At 44.3% G+C, this 18461-nt stretch overlaps 2 protein-coding genes across 15 annotated transcripts; both read left to right on the forward strand.

Moving 5' to 3' along the window:
* Window positions 1–155: 155 nt before the first annotated feature.
* Window positions 156–7201, forward strand: LOC119353750. Of its 14 annotated transcripts, none has more exons than XR_005170517.1 (14): window positions 156–252; window positions 337–1023; window positions 1105–1222; window positions 1331–2260; window positions 2376–2468; window positions 3219–3375; window positions 3623–3698; window positions 3926–4002; window positions 4091–4316; window positions 4382–4614; window positions 5009–5226; window positions 5313–5412; window positions 6186–6302; window positions 6693–7201. XR_005170517.1 is itself a non-coding variant. In XM_037620420.1 (3 exons), exons 1-3 carry the CDS (start codon window positions 662–664, stop codon window positions 1358–1360), a joined length of 510 nt encoding a protein of 169 aa, XP_037476317.1. In that variant the 5' UTR covers window positions 647–661; the 3' UTR covers window positions 1361–2433. The 14 variants fall into 14 exon arrangements, 1 of the variants encoding a protein (XP_037476317.1); XR_005170515.1 differs by having other exon boundaries at window positions 157–252; window positions 3271–3375; XR_005170514.1 differs by having other exon boundaries at window positions 157–252; window positions 1331–1501; window positions 1979–2468; window positions 3271–3375.
* Window positions 7202–9182: 1981 nt separating this feature from the next.
* LOC119353752 (multifunctional methyltransferase subunit TRM112 homolog A-like) lies at window positions 9183–10003 on the forward strand. Its single transcript, XM_037620421.1, has one exon. It carries the CDS (start codon window positions 9332–9334, stop codon window positions 9731–9733), a length of 402 nt encoding a protein of 133 aa, XP_037476318.1. The 5' UTR covers window positions 9183–9331; the 3' UTR covers window positions 9734–10003.
* The last annotated feature ends 8458 nt before the right edge of the window (window positions 10004–18461 follow it).

An 18461-nucleotide genomic window follows, 5' to 3' on the forward strand; every position in this document is an offset into this window, starting at 1 on the left:
GGGGTGGGCGGGTGGCGCCAGAGGGCTTGCTCGTCCAACGCCGCGCGCCAGAGGGCGCTGCCTGGCGTCGCTGCGTCCTCGGCCGCTGCGTCGACGTTGCTGTACCCTCCAGTACAGGCGGCGTGTCCTCGGGGTAACCAATGGCCGGCGCCTAGAACGGCGATCTCCACCGCGGCGGCACCGGTAGCACGACCAGCCGCGTCGAATGCTGCATCCGAGAGGTGGAGGACGCCGTCGTCGCCAAACGCCGAGGTACGCTCGCTGGGGCTTCTTCCCTTCTTTTCTCTTGTTCTTGATGCAGATTCTTCTATTCTTCTTGATTGAGAATTTCTTCAGAAGCATGTCCATTGATTACTGCTGTGGACGGGAATATGGCTAATCGAATCGGCGGCATTCTTCTCTTCTCCTGTGGCCATTTCTCAGCGGAGAGCAAAAGTGCTGATAACGTGTTAGAGAGAATCGAGAGAGAGGAGCGAATGGAAAACAGATATATGAATGAACAGTTATTCTATTGATTGAAGATTGGGGTATTTATACCCAGTTTACAAGGCGGTTACAAAAGGAGGCAGTTGCCAAAAGTGGCACCGACATAGCAGTGATTAATAGTTAATTAACCTAATTAATTAATTCCTAACACATCCAACCCATCTATCGTCGCGCAATGAGCGATCTCTGGTTGTGTCCACGTCGGCAGGGTGGTACTGTTCGTGCTGGCCAATTGGAAGGGAACGTTCCCTTCATAGAAAAAAAAAAGGCGTGGTCGTTTCCTTCCTCGAGAAGACAGAGAGAGGACGCACGCCACCTCCTCCCCACCTTCGCCAGATACGACCGCCCATTCATCGCCGCCACCCATCGCGTCGCCCGCCCGCGACCTTCTCTCATCTTCCACCCGCGACGGCTTCCCGTCCACCTTGAGATGTACGGCGACGGCGTCCCGATGGAGAACCCTGGCCGCAGCAGGTCGCCGGCGCTCCTCCGCTGCGCGCCCCAGGTGACCCCCACGGATCCGCGGCGACCACCGAGGTGAGCTCTGCCTGCCTTCCATCGATCCAGACCCTCTCCTCTTCTCCTCGATCCCTTACCTGTTCGTTCGATTCGGAGCAGCAGGACGAGGACGACGACACCCCGCACATGGTCGAGCTCGACGGAAGAAGGTGCCTTTGTCGCTGTGGTCTTCGCCGGTGTGCTCCACGTCGTGTACGACGGCGACCTCCTAGCTCGGGTAAGCAGCACCTCCCCTCCATGGTGCCCAAGCCAATCCATGGAGCCCATCCACAAGGTCCCCTCCCCCCTTTATCTTCCCCTCATTTGTTTGGATTCGATTTCGCAGGCTCTTCGTCAAGTTGGTGATGTTGCCTAGAGTATCCCGACGACGACGGAGGAGGAGAACAAGGACCACCGCCCCCTAAGGGCTGACGAGAACCAACACCTTCAAGCCGCCATGGAGCTCCCATCCCTCCCCTGGAGTGCGTCAAGGTCCTTCTTCCCCTCCCCGCAGCATGTATCTCTCCTACTCCATCAACTCTTGCTGTTCGTGATGATAAATCCCAGCGTTTCTTGCTTTTTTCTGTTATTAGAGAGTAGGAAACGTTGACACTTTAGGAATTGCCATTGTTATTTACGCATAGCAAGGAATCCTGCCAAGAGAGCCTTGGTGATGGGGTCACAAAGGACAGCAGCAGCAGAAAGAACATTAACACCTCTATCTGAAAAACATCACTAATTGTTAGCTTTTGGTAGGAAGACATGTACGTAACCTAAGATCAGAGTTTAACTAGATATATATACATCCTAAAGCAAATCAAGGTTCAGAGAGGCACACTTACCTTTGGCAGCAGCTTTTTCTTGCTGTTGATGTTGATGAACACAGCAGTCACACGAATAGATAAAGCATACATAGAAGGAGAAGCTGTCCAATAAAACTGATGCATGTTGACAGTTCCTCGAGTTCTCTTAAGATGATATAATTGTTTGGTAGACGCATGGATGGATGGACACGTACAGCTAGCAGCCTAGCAGTGCTAGTCACAAAAGAAAAACCTTGTGATTGATTCATGGTCATGGCACAACAACAATGGATACTTGCTAATTGGTGATGGTGGTCGTGCCGCTGCCGCCTTCGGCACCATCCCAGCTCGCAGCCTCAGTCGATTTGCTCTGCGTCTCCAACCGTCCAAAGATCCCAACCCTATCATCGTCTCCTACCACGAGCTCGGCAACGAGATCGGACATGGCAAGTTCGGCTCCGTTCGGATCTATGGTAGGAAGACCTGTGAAATCCAACTCGCCGTTAGGCCTTTTCTGTCGCCTTCTCTCTGGTGGTCTTGGTTGTTGACCATGGTTGCCTTGTTTTTGTGCTCGTACAACCGTTCAAGAGGTTCGTGCTGATCGGGTGGGTGGCCCTGGTGAACTACGGCAAGGACTACGGCCGCCTCGTCGTCATCGTCGACGTTGTTGACCAGAACAGGGTGAGTTTGATCCCCTTCCCTGCTTCCTCCTGTCATTCTCGATCTGCTGCGGCGGAGGAGCCTTTATGGACGTAGTGATTGAGATCGTGCTCATGTTTAGTTTAGAATTTCTTCTCTGCGTGTCCCTCCCTTGGCTGTAGATTTGAGCTGTTCAAGGTGTGGACTTCTGTATAGTTCCAAGTAGAATTGTAACTGCATGGATATCATATTCTTGATGCGAATTTTTGATAGTTTTTGTTAGCTTTTACTGTAACTCGGTAACTTTGTTTTGCTTTGTTGCTAATAACTTGGTTGTGATTCGCATCCTAAAGTCCCTTCACTTCGATTGCATATATAACTAGCCTTTACAACTTGTACGAATTTGGAAGTGATTGTTGATTTTACATGCCATTTGAAGTTTACACTTGCCAAGTAATATTGCATGCTCTTGTCAGTGCAGTTATTCTGCCAGAACTTGTTTAATTTTTGTATTGACTCATCTCTAACATGTGGCCCTTTATCCACTCTGGCAATGTTTTTATTTGTATATGTTTAGCTCACCTGATCAGCCCCTAATGTGCCTTGCGGCCTTGCCTAAATGTGTGAATGACTACTGAAAATAAACAGCCAGAGTGCTATTGCTCAAATATATGCGATGTGTTTTGCCATTTGATATTTATTACTGTTTTCCTTGTGAAATAAATAACTCCAATATTCATTTCATCTTCCATGAGTTGTGATGCCTTCATCTCTTTATGCTTCTCATGATAGCCGCATTGCTCTGTTATACACTTATACCACTGTTTCTTGGTATATCCCCAAGAACGTCGAGGACACGGTCCACCGCGAGGTCGAGATCATGCAACACCTCTCGGGCCACCCCGCCGTCGTCACGCTGAAGGCCATCTGCGGTGGTTGCAAATCGAAGGTGATTGTGCGGCGGCCCTCTCTCCTTCCAATCCTCTCTCTACCATTGGAGCAAAAGTTGCGGACATCTTGGCGGCGTTGGTAGTTGCAGCTGGGCGTGGTGTGGAGCGGGCATGCCTCTGTGCTGCGCGTGCTGCCGGTGGCATGCGTGTGTGCTAGCTGTCGTTGTGTGCGCATGTTGTGCTTGCGCTAGTGTGCGTGGTTGAATGGTGGTATGTGCTGATCTTTCGAATGCTTTTTCCCTGCAGCCTGAAAGGGACAAGGCGGTTGGGAGTCAGGGACTACATATCCCTCCTCTCCTTGATTTTCTGTCCAAAATATAAGGTAATTTGTTTATTAAATCCCATATGTGCTAAATTCTAAAGCCTCTAAACATTTCTTGGTCTTATGTGCCTGTTAGATTTTACTGAAGACCTTGTTGTCTTTGTGCTTTACCAGTGTGATGAAGTTCAGCACTATGGCTGCCATTATGTGTTATGTAATGGTCTAGTGGGCATGAGTCATGTTTGATATAGTTATCATTTCTATGGTTAAAGCTGACCATTTTGTAGGAAGACGTATGGGTTCTCGTCAAATGCAAGCTGTACTACTGTGAAAAAGTGTACTAATTTTTGCAGTGCATTAACTTGTAAGTAATGTCATTTGGTAACCACAACATCATGTAGTGCTTAGTCCTGTTTTGAAAATTTCATACCATTGTCCTTTCGGGCATCTAGGATCATGGGATTCTCCGTGATGGCAGCAAAGAGACAACATGGGGTGGAGATGCAGGTCGTCAGTACACTGAAGGCGTTGCGTTCTGTCAGGGCGTTGGGTCCGATGCAGAGCATCGGAGACGTTGCCGTTGTCCTTGCACGACTCATCAGATCCAACCTCGGGCCCGCGCCAGCTATGTACGGAGCCCTCGATACGGTGCTCAGTCTCTGCAACTGCAACTTGATGGTGAGTCCATCATCCATTCATTGCTCTCTGACTCGTACACATTTGAATTTGTTCTCGTTTTTCAGCCTTGCATGAAGCTGCCAGCTATTGAGGCCCTCTCTTAATTACCCAGTTCTGAGTGGAGTCAGTTGGGGTCGTCTATAAATTTTCTTGTGATGTGCTTGCAAACCAAGACTTTGTTGAGGCTTTTCTGCGGGGTCAGGGGAGACACCAGTGATCAAGCGGCAGCGGCCTACAGCCTGGGAGACCTGCACAAGGGAGCCACCAAGATCTCCAACGACATCCTCGACTCTGTCGGGTGAGATTGATTCTTTTGCTCTTTCATTCTCCACTCGTCATGTTCTAGACCAAATAGATTGGATTTATTGGTATATTAGTTTATAAGCATCCGCATTGTTGTGATGTTGATGAAGATTTCAGTCTGTACTCTGTAGTAACCAGTTCTTGCCTCTTGATAGTTTCTTTTTGCAAAGACAATGGTATTTTCTCCAAACTTTTGAACATTTCGCAGACTAAAGTGACTGCATACTGGTGTTTCTTTGCTGCATGTGGCTAATTACTAGGCTAATTTGCTAGAATTTCCTCGAGTAAAGATGAATTTAGGCATCTACGAAACAAAAACTGATTTTTTGCATCATTTCACGCATTGATTTTTTTCTTCTTGATATGTTTGTTGGAATGTGCAAGAACAGGGTTTCAGTATATGCAACAACAAAAAATTCGACAACAGTATACGCGAAAAATGGTGCTATTTGCGTTTGCTGCAATCTCCTCATACTTACCAAGGGTTGAGTGCCCAACATTCCCGAAGATGGCACCCGAGACGTGTCCGCAGCCAGAAGCAGCGAAGTTGCCGTACAAGAAGCTGGGAGATTCAGATCTCCTTATTAGCGAGATAACTCTTGGAACAGTATGTGCAGAGCTGAACCTTCATGTTTCTGTTGTTGTTGTTGGTCCAGTTTTTTTACATCTTGGTCTAATGTTTACTTCTCTTAGATGATCTTTGGATAGCAAAGAACAGAGAAGGAATCCCATGATATGCTCTCTTATTCTTTTAATCAGGGCATCAACATACTGGACACCGCAGAAATTGCCGGTACACATTCCTTCCTTCCCTTCGACCACCGTCTTATTTTCTGAAGTTGATCCCAGTTTTAATTGAAATACTCCACTTCTATTGGTTGTTACTACCAAATGCAACCCAAGGAGACTCAAGGGAGGACTGATCTATATGTAGGCAGGTGGATGAAATCCAAGCCACGAGACAAAGTACCCTAAACCGGCCTTATAATTTATTTGCAGTTTTCTAATCCATTTGGAGTTCCCCGATTCCCACTTCAGATAGCATGCTTCTGAATCCATTTGTCGTTCCCAGCTCACTATATTTCCGACTAGACAACTTTAGCCACCAAAATTTCTGGTTATTCAGATCACACTTTTCATCGGTACAATGCAGAAAGGTGTGTGTTGATGATCCCATTATAAAGGAAAGTGTCGAAAAGAGCCTTTCATGCTTATCTAAAGACTACACTGATTTTCTTTACATACACTAGGTAGTGTTTATTTCAAAGATTATTTTTGCTCAGAATAATTTTCACATCTTGTTCCAGATTGATTCATACACAATCATATTTCACATTTTGCATTTCCTTACTGAACTTGAAAATTGTAAATCTGAGTTCTCTTTTCCATCCTCTGTGAGTCCTTTTGTCGTCTTATACAGACTGTTTTCAGCACACATTCTTCATGTTAATTCTTTCATTTTTCACATAGAATTTTTCATACTTTGTTTGTATTAATATGTCATCATTATTATTTTATTTGACAAAAAAGACAACTTTGGCTCCAAAGTTTGCTTTATGTCTTCAGGCTAGATAGGTATGTCGCACGTTACGGTGAATTCAGTTACAATTCAACCAAATGGAGGCCAAGCGTCCCATGTGTGGATCAATGGAAAGCTTTCAGGAACTAATTGGTAAAGGGAAGGTAATAGTGTAATACTCCCTCTGTCCCATAATATAAGAGCGTTTTTTGACACTACACTAGTGTAAAAAACGCTCTTATATTATGGGACGGAGGGAGTATAATTTTATTTTAGAAACAACAACCAGATAATTATTAATTGAACACAAATCTTAGTATGGATCTATCTTTCCAAAGGATTTGGTGCATGTATTTTGCACACTCTTTAAAAACCATGTGCATTTTCGTTGTAATAATAGCCTAGATTTATTCTAGATTATGAACATATGATTGTTGTGTTCATAAACGCACATTTGAATAATTCACTCAGAGTATATGCATAAGACAGCCGAAGATAGCAGACAGGTAACCATAAACCAGTATATAATTCCATGTTTGTCTCTTCTAATCTAGGTACAATATATCGGTGTTTCCAATGAAACCACGTACGGAGTAATGCAGTTTGTACATGCTGCAAAGCTTGATGGACTTCCAAAGATTATGAGCATCTAGAATGGTTATAGTCAACTTGTGAGATACAGCTTCGAAGGTGAAACAGAGATGTCAGCCATAATTTATTCATTTTCATTCACTGGAATTCCATGCCATCCCTGTTGTTCTGAAACTTATTTGCAGACATGTAATTTAGAGAAAGAGGGAGGAAAGAACTCCTCGGTTGTAGTTCAGATCATCGGCCTGCTGTCATCTCTTTCATAATTAAAATTTTAGTCGAATAGTTATGTTTAGTGGTTATCATTCATCATCATCATGAGATGATTTCATTTTGTGGATGCTTGAGTTTAGAAAATTTAGGCTCTGCAGTCCATCATCTCTATAGGTATAAGTCTTTGTAGGATGTAAGACTGCTACTCTATGTTCATATAAGCCTACCTATTAATAATATTTCCGATTTATTTTATAAATGTACATTGCAAGTAATGCATTTTTGTTGGTCCTGTAAGTAATCAAAGTCCACATGAGTTGACCGGCAGTTCCATGTACATGTTCTAATCATAGCGACAAAAAGTGAATGAAAAGTGTGGCCACCTATCTGCCACCGCACATGCACGCCTCAAGCGGCGCCACCTGGTGGCGCTCCAACCACTAGTTACTTTTACTTGTCCACCTTTGGAACTCCCCAAGCTGATCAACAGTAGCCGAACTTGATATGGCAATTCAGATTCGCACTCTCTCCACGACAAAGACGCGTGGAGAGAGAGCCTCAATGAGATTTGGCTTTTGCACTTCGGCTTAGAAGCCGAAAAAGTCCCTAAAGTCAAAAACCCATAAATGGTTGTCTTTTGTTTATGTTATTTTATTTATAAGTCGAAGTGCAACAGTCCAAGTTAAACCTAACCAAACATCCCCTAAGCCGCTCCCCTCATAAAGATTCGGAAAAAAAAACTTCCTAAGCCGCTAACTAATGCTAGAGTTTACACTTTGGAGGAAACATTGAGGTATCAGGGTGCCTCTGCATTAAACCTGGCCATACGGCCGGCCCAACCCAACCATAAAAAGCCCTGGCACGACACGACACAATCATAAGAAGGGTTCCTCGCAGATTGGTCGGGTGCACAAGCTAAAATGGCAGGCCCGAGTTGACTTTTGGCTTTGTTGCTCGTTTTCGCCTTTGTTTTTTAGGTAAAAGAAAGACCAAAAAGACCTAAAGAAGTCAAAGTAGTACTAAAAAGTTCAAAACAGTGCTAAAAGGGCTGACTTGGGCTGCGTGTCGGCCCCTGAATAAAAAGGCCGGGTTGGGCTGGCCTGACGGGCGTGTTCAGTAGCCCTCGCGCTCCTCAACTTCTTAACTCCAGGTCGGGAGCCCAGCCAAACGGTTCAAATTCTGGCTATGGGAGTGAGAGGCTGGCTATTAGCGCAGTGCAAAAATGAAGGAGTAGTGGAGTTGGAAAACCCGAGCTCCCTAGGAAGCGAGAGTTGAGAGAAATTAATGCCTCCTGCCACTGCCAAGTGATTCATATGACAGAGTCCTAGATTAGGGGTGCTCTGCACGTCGATTGCTAGCCTTTTGGGCTGGGCCGAGTACCCCCCCCCCAAGATCGTCAACCCAAGAACGCCAAGAAGGAATGATCCGAAGACTTGGCGCATACTCCAAGATTTAGAGGTAGCCTCCGACACGTTTACCCGTAGATGCGACCGGCTTATGTGTAACCGTAGGCATCATGAGTATCTATATAAAATCAAGGTGTCTGGGCCGTAGAGGGATGAATTCATTCACACACGATTGCAGTAGATCACTTGTATTCTGTACCCCATCCACAACAATACAATCGAAGCAGGACATAGAGTTTTACCTCCACGAGAGGGGCCGAACCTGGGTAAATATCGTGCCTCCTGTTGCCATCTAGCCAAGGCTACCAGATCGGAAGCCCTACCCGAGATCTATCGGATTTAGCTCCGACATCATACCGGTTCGATCCCTCGCGCGCCCTTCATCCCTTGCCTCCATTCCTCTCCCACACTCGACATCCGCCAATCCTAGTCGCCACAGACAGGAGTCAATGTGGTACACCTCGTCCGCCGAGGACCTTTGTCCCCACCATGGTTACTTGCCTCCCTCGTCGTCGGCCTCCTTCCACACCGCGACGACTTGCCTCCCCCATCGTTGTTGTAGACCACTTCGCCTGCCATGAATCAACCTCCTCCTGGTCCGGAGCCATCCTATAGTAAACGGGCCAGACCGACACGTCTGGCCCACCGGCCCGTGTATTATTCAACCTATTGGGTTGTACAAATAAAAAAACGGAGCATGCCGTGGGAGCACAGGTGCCGCCCGTTTTTAACCGTGCCAGGCCAGGCCGGTAACGGGCCGAGTACGCGGCCCACGGCCCATCTGGCCAGCTTTAAGTGTACGTATATCGAAGCAACCAGCCCGAAAGGCCGAAAACCCCGTCCCGCAGCTTCATTTTCCCCATTCTCGTTCCAATCCACCACTCCGCCGCTAGGGTTTTTAGGTTTTAATCCCACAGCAGCGGCGGCCGTCGGCGGCGACAACCAAAACCCCGCGTCATCTCCAGCGAACTCGAGCGAGAGAGATGAGGCTCCTCACGCACAACTTCTTGGCGTCGAACGTGAAGGGCGTGAGCACGGGCTACCCGCTCGCGCTGGAGGTCGCCAAGACGTCCATCAAGGAGGTGGAGCTCAACGTCGACTTCCTCCGCGGGATCCTTCCCAAGATCGACTGGAGAGCGCTCTTCGCAGCCACCAGCGCCGCGGGGTTCCCGGAGCTCCTCGCCGCGGAGCAGCCGCCCGAGGCCGAGCTCTTCGCCGAGGGCGCCGCGGAGGTCGAGGGCAGCGCTATCCGCCGCCTCCACCACGCGCTCCTCGAGATCCACGTCGAGGAGGGCACCCTCGTCTGCCCCGACAGCGGCCGCTCCTTCCCCATCCTGAAGGGCGTCCCCAATATGCTTCTCCATGAGGACGAGGTGCGGCACTGACTCGCGCGTAGCAGGCCGGTTGCCTTGCTTGCTTGTTTGCTCGTGCCACATACGGTTATGCACTTCCAGGGCTTGGACTCCTAAGATTGTGTGTATGAACTATCTTAGTATGAATTGTGGATCTTGAAGTCGTACCTTGATAAATACTACTCCTACCTGTGACGTTTTGCTCCAAATCGTGCTTTTGTTTCAGTACATTGGGGCTTCTGAACCTCGACTTTACTCAACTGCTGCTACTGTACTTTTTGGTAAATTTTCCTTTGGTGATCATGAATGATTTAGTACACAGTAGTGCGAGGAATTGCTGCAGGGGGAAATGAACATATGAAATTACAGCTTATTTGTTGTTAAGTATAATTTGAAGTTCTGTTGAGGAAATTACTTTTTGATTGAGTATTTTGGGGTCAAAACTATTGCATAGCGTGCATTTTTATTCTCGCTGAGGTGTTACAATATTGAATCATCTCGTAGCATGCATGGTGTTAGTAGTGTGATTGGGACTGGTAAAGGGGTAATGAATCATCCATTCATTACCCGCAAAAAAAAATCACCCATTCATCTTGTATACTAGATGAAATTTTGATTATGAGTTGTGCCAAAACTACCAATTGAGGGCTGTATGAATCTGGCTGTATTTTTGTTATGTGTGTGTATAGGGGTCTCCTGTTTAGGTGCAGAATTTTCAGTCATACCCATCAAACAATTTCGCACACTAGTTTTGAAAATCTGAATCTTCCTCTTACTGTCTCTCATCATTGGGTACACCATATATAATATTGTTATACAATATATGTCATCAGTGTGTACCTGTGTTGCACACATGATTCTAAAAAAATCTCTTCTCTACTTCCTATAAAAAAGCGAGTTGGTGATGATGGTGTGCCTGCCTTCGGGCCATATGTACCATTCGATCTTGAATCTAAGGTTGAGATTGAGATGAGACATGTTGGGCGGAGCCAACCACCAAAACAAGATAGTCTGGAAGTTTCTCCTTCTCTCGTGAGACAGATTATTCTAGAACCCCTCCAAGTTTCCTCGCCGCCGGCCCCTCTCCTCTATTTCCCCGTTACCACTGGATTTGAGTTGGGCGAGGGTCACGTCTGTTGTATCTATATCTATATCTATACCACTATATAGTGTGTGAATAAGTTTGAATATGGATCATTGGATGAACTCAATCTGATGATCAAGAGGTGGCAAATCCGAGCATTGCTGGCCATTCGATTTCCTATCAATTACATCAGATTCTGTCATGTGTACTATGTAGAAGTTTCCAATAGTTAAAAACTTAGTACACCCTTGTATTTGTCACATATACTATCTTTACACACTTCTCATTTATTCTAGAACCTTCCATGCATGATCTTGCTCCGTTAGAGTTTCTCATATATTTGTCACATATACTATCTTTACACACTTCTCATTTATGATTTAGTCTAGAATCTTTCATGTATGCTCTTGCCCCATTAGAGTTCTCGCTTGAATAAAAGCGTATCCATTTATGATTTAGTCTAGAATCTTCCATGTATGCTCTTGCTCCATTAGAGTTCTCGCTTGAATAAAGTGTATACATTTATGGGATTATTTGTGAATTTTACTCATGGTCAAAGACTCCTGATGAACCATTTCTTACATTCCATATATCTTTTCAGAGAATTTCAGCCAAATGTCACAACACTATATTTAACCTTAAGGTCCATACATATAATGCGTTATATTAGTGTATTGGAACACAATGCAGCTAAGGTTTTCCTTTTCAATGATGTAATATGCAAGTGTCAGTTGCAACGATATCTCACAACTCACGTGCAAAGCACGTGCAACTCACTAGTAACAAGAAAAACCTGTGTTGCACACATTTATATGGTGTGTACCTATGTTGCACACATGATTCTAAAATAAATAAATAAGGAAAACCTGTGTTGCACACATTTATATCCGAACACATCGTGTACCTGTGTGGCACACATGTATATCTTAACTTTTTGTCCAATCTAATGGGCGAGTCTTGAAACTCCATGTTAGCCTTAATCACGTAGACGGGAACATAAAGTTCCACAACTGTTTTCTACTATCCCCAAGTGTTGTTGTCAGTTGTCCTATTTGTGATGGCAGCATAGGCATCAGTTGCTTGCTTGCTCATATCATTTCCCCATTTGGGTCCAGCCACAAACTTCCACTTGATGTTCAATGTTTTTGTAAGATGCTTTCCCTTTTAGAAATGCTGTTAAATCATAACAACAAAGTAATTGAGCGATTAGGATGTTCCTGATAGCAATTGGCCAGTTAATGTTTTGCTCCATTGTACAGTCCCCTATAAGCAGAGTTAATGTTTCCATTTTTCTGGAGCAGATATTCATCTATTTTATTGCTTGCGTTTTAGGTGAATAAGTTATGCCAATGGCTTTGATAAGTACAGAAAGGTGTGTAAATTTCGTATTGTAGGTTTTTAGATTTATGGTACATGCTACTCCAGCAACTAAATCTCCAGCAAAAATAGCAACTAAATTTCCACATATTTAGTGCAGTAGGAGTACTATTTTACAGAAACTTACATGATCTACTGTTTCACAACTATATATGTGGAAATGTACTCCAGTAAATAATGCTCATGCCTGGAAGTGTGCAGCTAGACACCTAGTACTGTTCGAGGAAATCTCCAGATGCATTTAACAGTTCACAACTTTTGTCAAATGGAGCTCTAGGCTCTTTTGGTAACGTGAAATCCAAGCAGGAATAGTTTTCTGTTCTAGTAGCACCTCTGAATCCTGTACTGGTCCTCACAAATTACAGCAGATCAAGCCAGGCAGCTAGCTTGGCGTATGAAATAATGAAACCCACAACTCCTGGTTGGTTGGGTTGGTGACCAAATGCAAATTTCTGGCGTTGGTAGTCTGCAGGCACATCACAATTTGATTGGACGTCGCAAGGCCCGTTGTAGGAGCATCGAGAGAAAGTTCTGGTTCCGGGTGGCACTCCCATATTTGACTAAGACGTTTATCACTTGTACGCCGCTGTACGTCCAGTGCGTTCATTATAGTTTCATCCAGTAGACATTGGAAGACTTGCTGCAGAAATCTTTGGAAGATCATGTCGAATGGTACTGGTACGGTGGCCTGGCCCGGCCATTGAAGAACCTTCAGCTGTCCCTGTTAAATGCAACCCACTCTGGGTGCACGCCCGTTCAAGGAAAATGAAAGGTGGAACATTGATTGAGTAGTGAGGACTGATGGAGCGGGCCAGTTCCAAGATCTGAAGTAGGAGTAGTAGCATTTTCTTTTCAGTGTTATGGAAACAGCAGCAGGCGATAGTTCAGGAGAAACCCTCCGATTGGTATATAAGTCTGACACAGGTATTTAGATATTTATTATTTTAACTAACAAAACATATGTAGTATGCCATATAAATTATAGGTTTAGAAACTCCATTCGATGATGAATTTAAAGATATATTGCTTATACGCACTGTTGAAATATATTGTCCGTTTCTCTTCATCAGTTCGGACTTTTGAATGAGTTGGCTGGAGTATGAATTCAATATAATATCTGTGCCAAGATATCTTGAGTTTTAGGCCAAATAAGACGTATCGTCCGCTTCTCTTGAGAAACTGCCTCCTATCCATATTAATTGTTGCTGACTTATTTGTACTAAATTAGTGATAATTTTTTTGAAGGAAATGGAGTAATAGTTTTTGGACTCTAAATGTGTATTTCTTTATATGAACTTTCCGCTAAAGGAAATTGGGCGCCCCCCATAAGCCTGCAAACACGACTACTTCTCTCACTCGGGTCTGACCTATAGAAAAAACTCTCCCTCGGGCCCACTGGGCAGTAGACATCTTCCGCCTGTAGAGCACGACATTCGCATGCGCACCCTGCGTCGGCCGTCAGGAATCACGCACGATTTCTCACAGGTAGACGACCGAGATGAGCGCGACGAACGGGTGAGCCACCTCTTTGGGCCGCTCCGGCCGGCGGCCGGCGGGCGCTGACCAGCGTCTTCCGGGCCCACCTCGGGCGACCCAGTATCGCGGCGTCGGCCGGCGTGTGTACACGGCCGGGCAGGAACCGGAGGCGTGCACGAAACCTGGCCCATCCCGTGTCGCCCGAGACCGGTCTTCACTTCTCCAGCTGTTCCGGGCCCACTCGCCACCTACTTCCTGCCAGAAACAAGTGTTTGGAGCGGTGTGGACGAGCTATCCGAACACATCATAGACCCCTGCCGTACGTGCGACTCGGTTCGGTAGCCGAACAGCCCGAGTCGGCCCTCAGCTATCTGTCGCACAGACCCGGTCTCAATCCGTGCTAGTAATAGTCTTTTCTGGATTGGTTTTGAGACCTCTGGTCCAAAATAAGTGTCACACTTCTAAACTGAAGTTTGTTCAAAACTACAGTGTTAAAAATATTTTTATATTATGGAATGGAGGGAGTACGAAACTTGATAAAAGTAGTACTCCCTCCGTCCGAAGATACTTGTCATCAAAATGGATAAAAAAGATACATCTAGAACTAAAATACATCTAGATACATCCCCTTTTATCCATTTCGATGATAAGTATTTCCGGACGGAGGGAGTAGTAACAAATACTCCATTCAACCTTCTAAAGAAAAACTCTGTTCAACGCACGTGAGGGTGACTCGCTGTAAAAACAAACAACTATGGCCTGGTCGTCTCTAGTCAACATCAATTGCCGTTCAGTCAAAGAAAACAAGCATCTCTGATGCACTTGCATGAACTTTGTTGTTTAGACGGGCTCAATCAAGTAGCAGTGCTCAGGGTAAAAGAAATAAATCAAGTAGTAGTGCTGGCACGTCACTTGGCTCCTTGCTCACTTCGGTGGATGGATCTTACCAGCTATTTGAAAATAATTGTTTCCTAATCGATTTAGAAATAGCAAAATGGAAAGATTTTATTCTTGTCATTCAGAGTCCTCGGTTTTCTTCTCTCCCTTTTCACATCAACAACAACACTCATGCCTCCCGCAAAAAAAACACTCATGCAATGAAACGAGATGGCATGTCATGTATTAGTAAATGCTCTAACATGTTTTCCTTTCGTGTACTCTATGATGGAGAACATCATTTATCTTTTTCAAAAAATCAGTGATGAAATTCGGTTTGAGTGGCGACTGTATTTAAGACCGATTAATCAAACCCTCTTGCAAGTCATCATTAAAATAGGAATTATAGGCACAAATGGTGTTGTCACTCTTTAAGTTCGAAGGGGTCCATGTTGTATTGCTTAGCTAGATGCCTTCAATGGTTATCGAATATTTAATGTGTCTCACAACCCTACCATGTATAATATATGAAGGTTTGCGAGCATGGGAGATTAAAATGAAAAACATATGTGCAAATTGAAGGGACGGAGAAATGGAGGGTTGATTTGTTATCGACCCAAAAATCACAACAACCAACCACATAAAAACGAGAAGGTTTATACTAAAGGGTGAAAGAGAGAACAAACAACAAGCAAAGCCAGGTCGGAGCCACCGACGGAAGCCTTCCATCTCCCGTATCATGAGATAAGGTGTAAAGCAGATTATGCCATATTATTGGATACATGTAATCAACCTCAAGTAATTGGAGAGTTTCATTCTTAAAAATGTGTATGTTTTGCTCTTTTTCCAAAATCTCTACATGGTAACCCTACCGTTGGCAGTTAAACTTCAGACATGTGCTTAAGTATGTCCTTCTACAACTCATTCCTACTGACAGTGGGTTGCGATCAGTAGGCAAAGGGGACCATCCCATTGCAAGATAAACACACACGCGATTCGTGAAGCTGCAATCCATGCAATGACAAATGATCGTCCCTCGGGTGGATGAAGTGAAGTTTTGCGTATAGGATGATGTGACCATTAGTGAAGTGCCAGATTGTCCGGCCTGGAGATCCTTCCATGGGGTACAAGTGAGACAAGAACCGGGATGTTGGGCTTGACATAAGTCCAGCAAATATTGATCAAAGAGAAGGGAGAGGTGGAGCCTCTAAACTAAGTGCGGTAAGAAATGTTGTCGAGTAAACTACTGCTGCCAAGAGATGATATCCAAAGTGCCGCAGTCAAGCCGAATCTCTTTCTTGCAGTTCACCTTTCACATGTCTATTATCGATTATATTGAGGCTGTGTAATATTTGTCTTTTGATGTCTTGCTTCCTTATTCTCATTTCTATACATCAACAATTTACAGCGACAACTACCTCAATTCCGGTATCTTAGAATGTTTAATATTTACTATAGTAACGTCAACTTTTATTACTCACAGTGTATACTAGTAAGGTAGCCATGCATTGCACGTAGAAGCTTTGATAACCAAAGTATGGATTCATATTAAATGTACCATAGTATAGCATGTAAACATGTAAGTTTGTAGTCATTTGTACATGTTTTAGATGTAGATTTAATTTCCGTAGTTCTTCCCATTCAAAATCAATATTATATCTACAAAAAATACTACATGAAACTGATGTAAGTATATCTAGCACATTTGTCTTAAGTATATCATATTGCAACTTTGAGTAGCTAGCGTTGCATCTTTAGAGACATTTTTTTTATTAATGTGTTGTCATAACCTTGAACAAAAACTTTATGAACTAAGTGTGAGTGGCAATTCTTTTAGAAGAAAAAGTTGGGGAGGACTTAAAGTATGAAAGGGTCTAGAACAAATGGGAAATGTCTATGATGTGATGTTTCTGAATATTGTTCATTGTAAATCGCAAGTAAATAAAGAATGGTCATTCATTTAGATGAAAAAAAGTTAGGATAATCACATTATGGAAGACTCTAGAACAAAGGAGAAGTGTTTGTGTTTTGGAGTATTGTGCAACGTAAATAGTAAATAAAAAAGGCAGTTCGTTTTGAATTAAAAAAGTTTGATAATTAAAGTATAGAAGGTTCAAGAAAAAAGTTCTTGTGTATTGAGGTTGTGCATATTGTGCATTGTAAAGCATAAAGCAAAACAATGGTAATCTTTTTAGAAGAAAATAATTTGGATAACTAAAACATGAAAGATTTTAGAACAAAGGAGAAGTCCTTGTATTTTGATGTTTGTGAATCATGCTCAAGCTCAACCATGGAATCTTTTAGATTGTATATGTGGCAAAATCCGGTAGAGTGCAGATGATATCGGACGACCAGTAATGCTTAGAATTGTTGCCTCAGTACCGTCGGATTGGTTTCATCCAACAACGAATACTCAAATTTATCCACACACTCTATAGGACTATAGAAATATCATCACTTCGTTTCTTATTTTGTAGGATTTTAATACAAAGTCGTGGATAAGAAATATTTTTATTAACCTTTACTCATTTGATGCTCTGCAGTCATAATATGATACTGGACTTTTTCTCCATCATCCTCTTATTGCAATGTTACATAGTTTTTTTTCTTGGATGACATAACATGATACTCTTATGATATTTGCATAGAAAGGGGTCTTAAAAATACTTAAATCTAATTGGTCGATACTACGAGATTTGATGATCTACGAATTTGGCGCCACCTATGTTTTTTTACATAAGAATCATTTCTACTATCATCTTTCTCAATTTTCTGTGTTACATATTTTTTTACTTAGTAAGCTAAAGCGATGTACAATGCATAGTGTCTAGAGATGTGATTGTGAAATACCGTTTTTTAAAATACCCATGCTTACTTATATAGCAATGGTGCTCAATTAGACACCTCTAAACAGAAGCACTGTTGCTTACACATAAACCAAATTTATTTTTACAAACACATGTCTAAGAGGCAGCTACACATGTCTGCAATTGACTGTTGAACACGAATACAAAAAACAACTTTAGGGCTCCTTTGAAGAAATTACACAGGATTTTTAGAGAATTAGAGGATCTACAGTTGGACTTTGCAAATCCGCCTCCCTATACATCCGTAGATGTGACCGGCCGCGGCCATGAACAGTGGCTGGACACCCTCATTTTTCTTTCGCTGCATCCCTCTACCACATATTAGATAACTCAAACCCAATACAAAACATGAAATATAAAATCTACGTAACCTAGTTAGCCTACACTACTCATTATTGTCGGAGATGTCAACGACCTTCGTGCCGCGATTTTTTGTCGAAAGAGACCACCTGCGCAATCGAATTGCCAAAAAAGACCCCCTTCAAATAAAATTAACAAAAAGGACCCCCTCGGCCGTGGCGGCAAGCGTGCCAGGCGACACGTGGCACCTGCCGCCACAGTGCCAGGCGGCAGCACCTGCCGCCAGTCGGCGAGGCGGCAGCCTGCAAATAACAGCTAGCGCGCCGCGGAACGGAACAGGAATCCGGTGGTGGGACCGGCCGCCAATATGGGAGGCGGCAGCACTGTGCGGCGCGGGCCCAGCCGCCAGCCCGAGTGGCGGCAGCACTGTGCTGCCGCACTGCCCCGCCCGCGCAAGACAAAAAATAAAGTTTGAAAGCGTTATGCAAGACCCAGAGAGAATGCGGGACACATGTTAGTCGATCGATGATGCGCAAGTTACATCGCTGCTGCTAAGGATGGATGGTGATTGCAATGGAACGATGGATTCACTAGGCTGAGCTGCTCGTAGCAAGATGACACGGCATCCAGCTTGTGTAGTAGAGTAGCAGCGCTAGAAGCTATCGGTCGCGAGCGGGCGGGGCAGTGCGGCAGCACAGTGCTGCCGCCACTCAGGCTGGCGGCCGGGCCCGCAGCACACAGTATTGCCGCCTCCCATACTGGCGTCAGGTCCCACCACCGC

Source organism: Triticum dicoccoides, chromosome 2A (genome assembly GCF_002162155.2).
Source record: "Triticum dicoccoides isolate Atlit2015 ecotype Zavitan chromosome 2A, WEW_v2.0, whole genome shotgun sequence".
Lineage (NCBI taxonomy): Eukaryota > Viridiplantae > Streptophyta > Magnoliopsida > Poales > Poaceae > Triticum > Triticum dicoccoides.

Coding starts and splice junctions, on each gene's coding strand:
- LOC119353750 (XM_037620420.1), top strand. CDS start 662: ATGAGCGATCTCTGGTTGTGTCCACGTCGGCAGGGTGGTACTGTTCGT. Junction 1,024..1,104: donor GATCCGCGGCGACCACCGAG/GTGAGCTCTGCC, acceptor GATTCGGAGCAG/CAGGACGAGGACGACGACAC. Junction 1,223..1,330: donor ACGGCGACCTCCTAGCTCGG/GTAAGCAGCACC, acceptor TCGATTTCGCAG/GCTCTTCGTCAAGTTGGTGA.
- LOC119353752 (XM_037620421.1), top strand. CDS start 9,332: ATGAGGCTCCTCACGCACAACTTCTTGGCGTCGAACGTGAAGGGCGTG.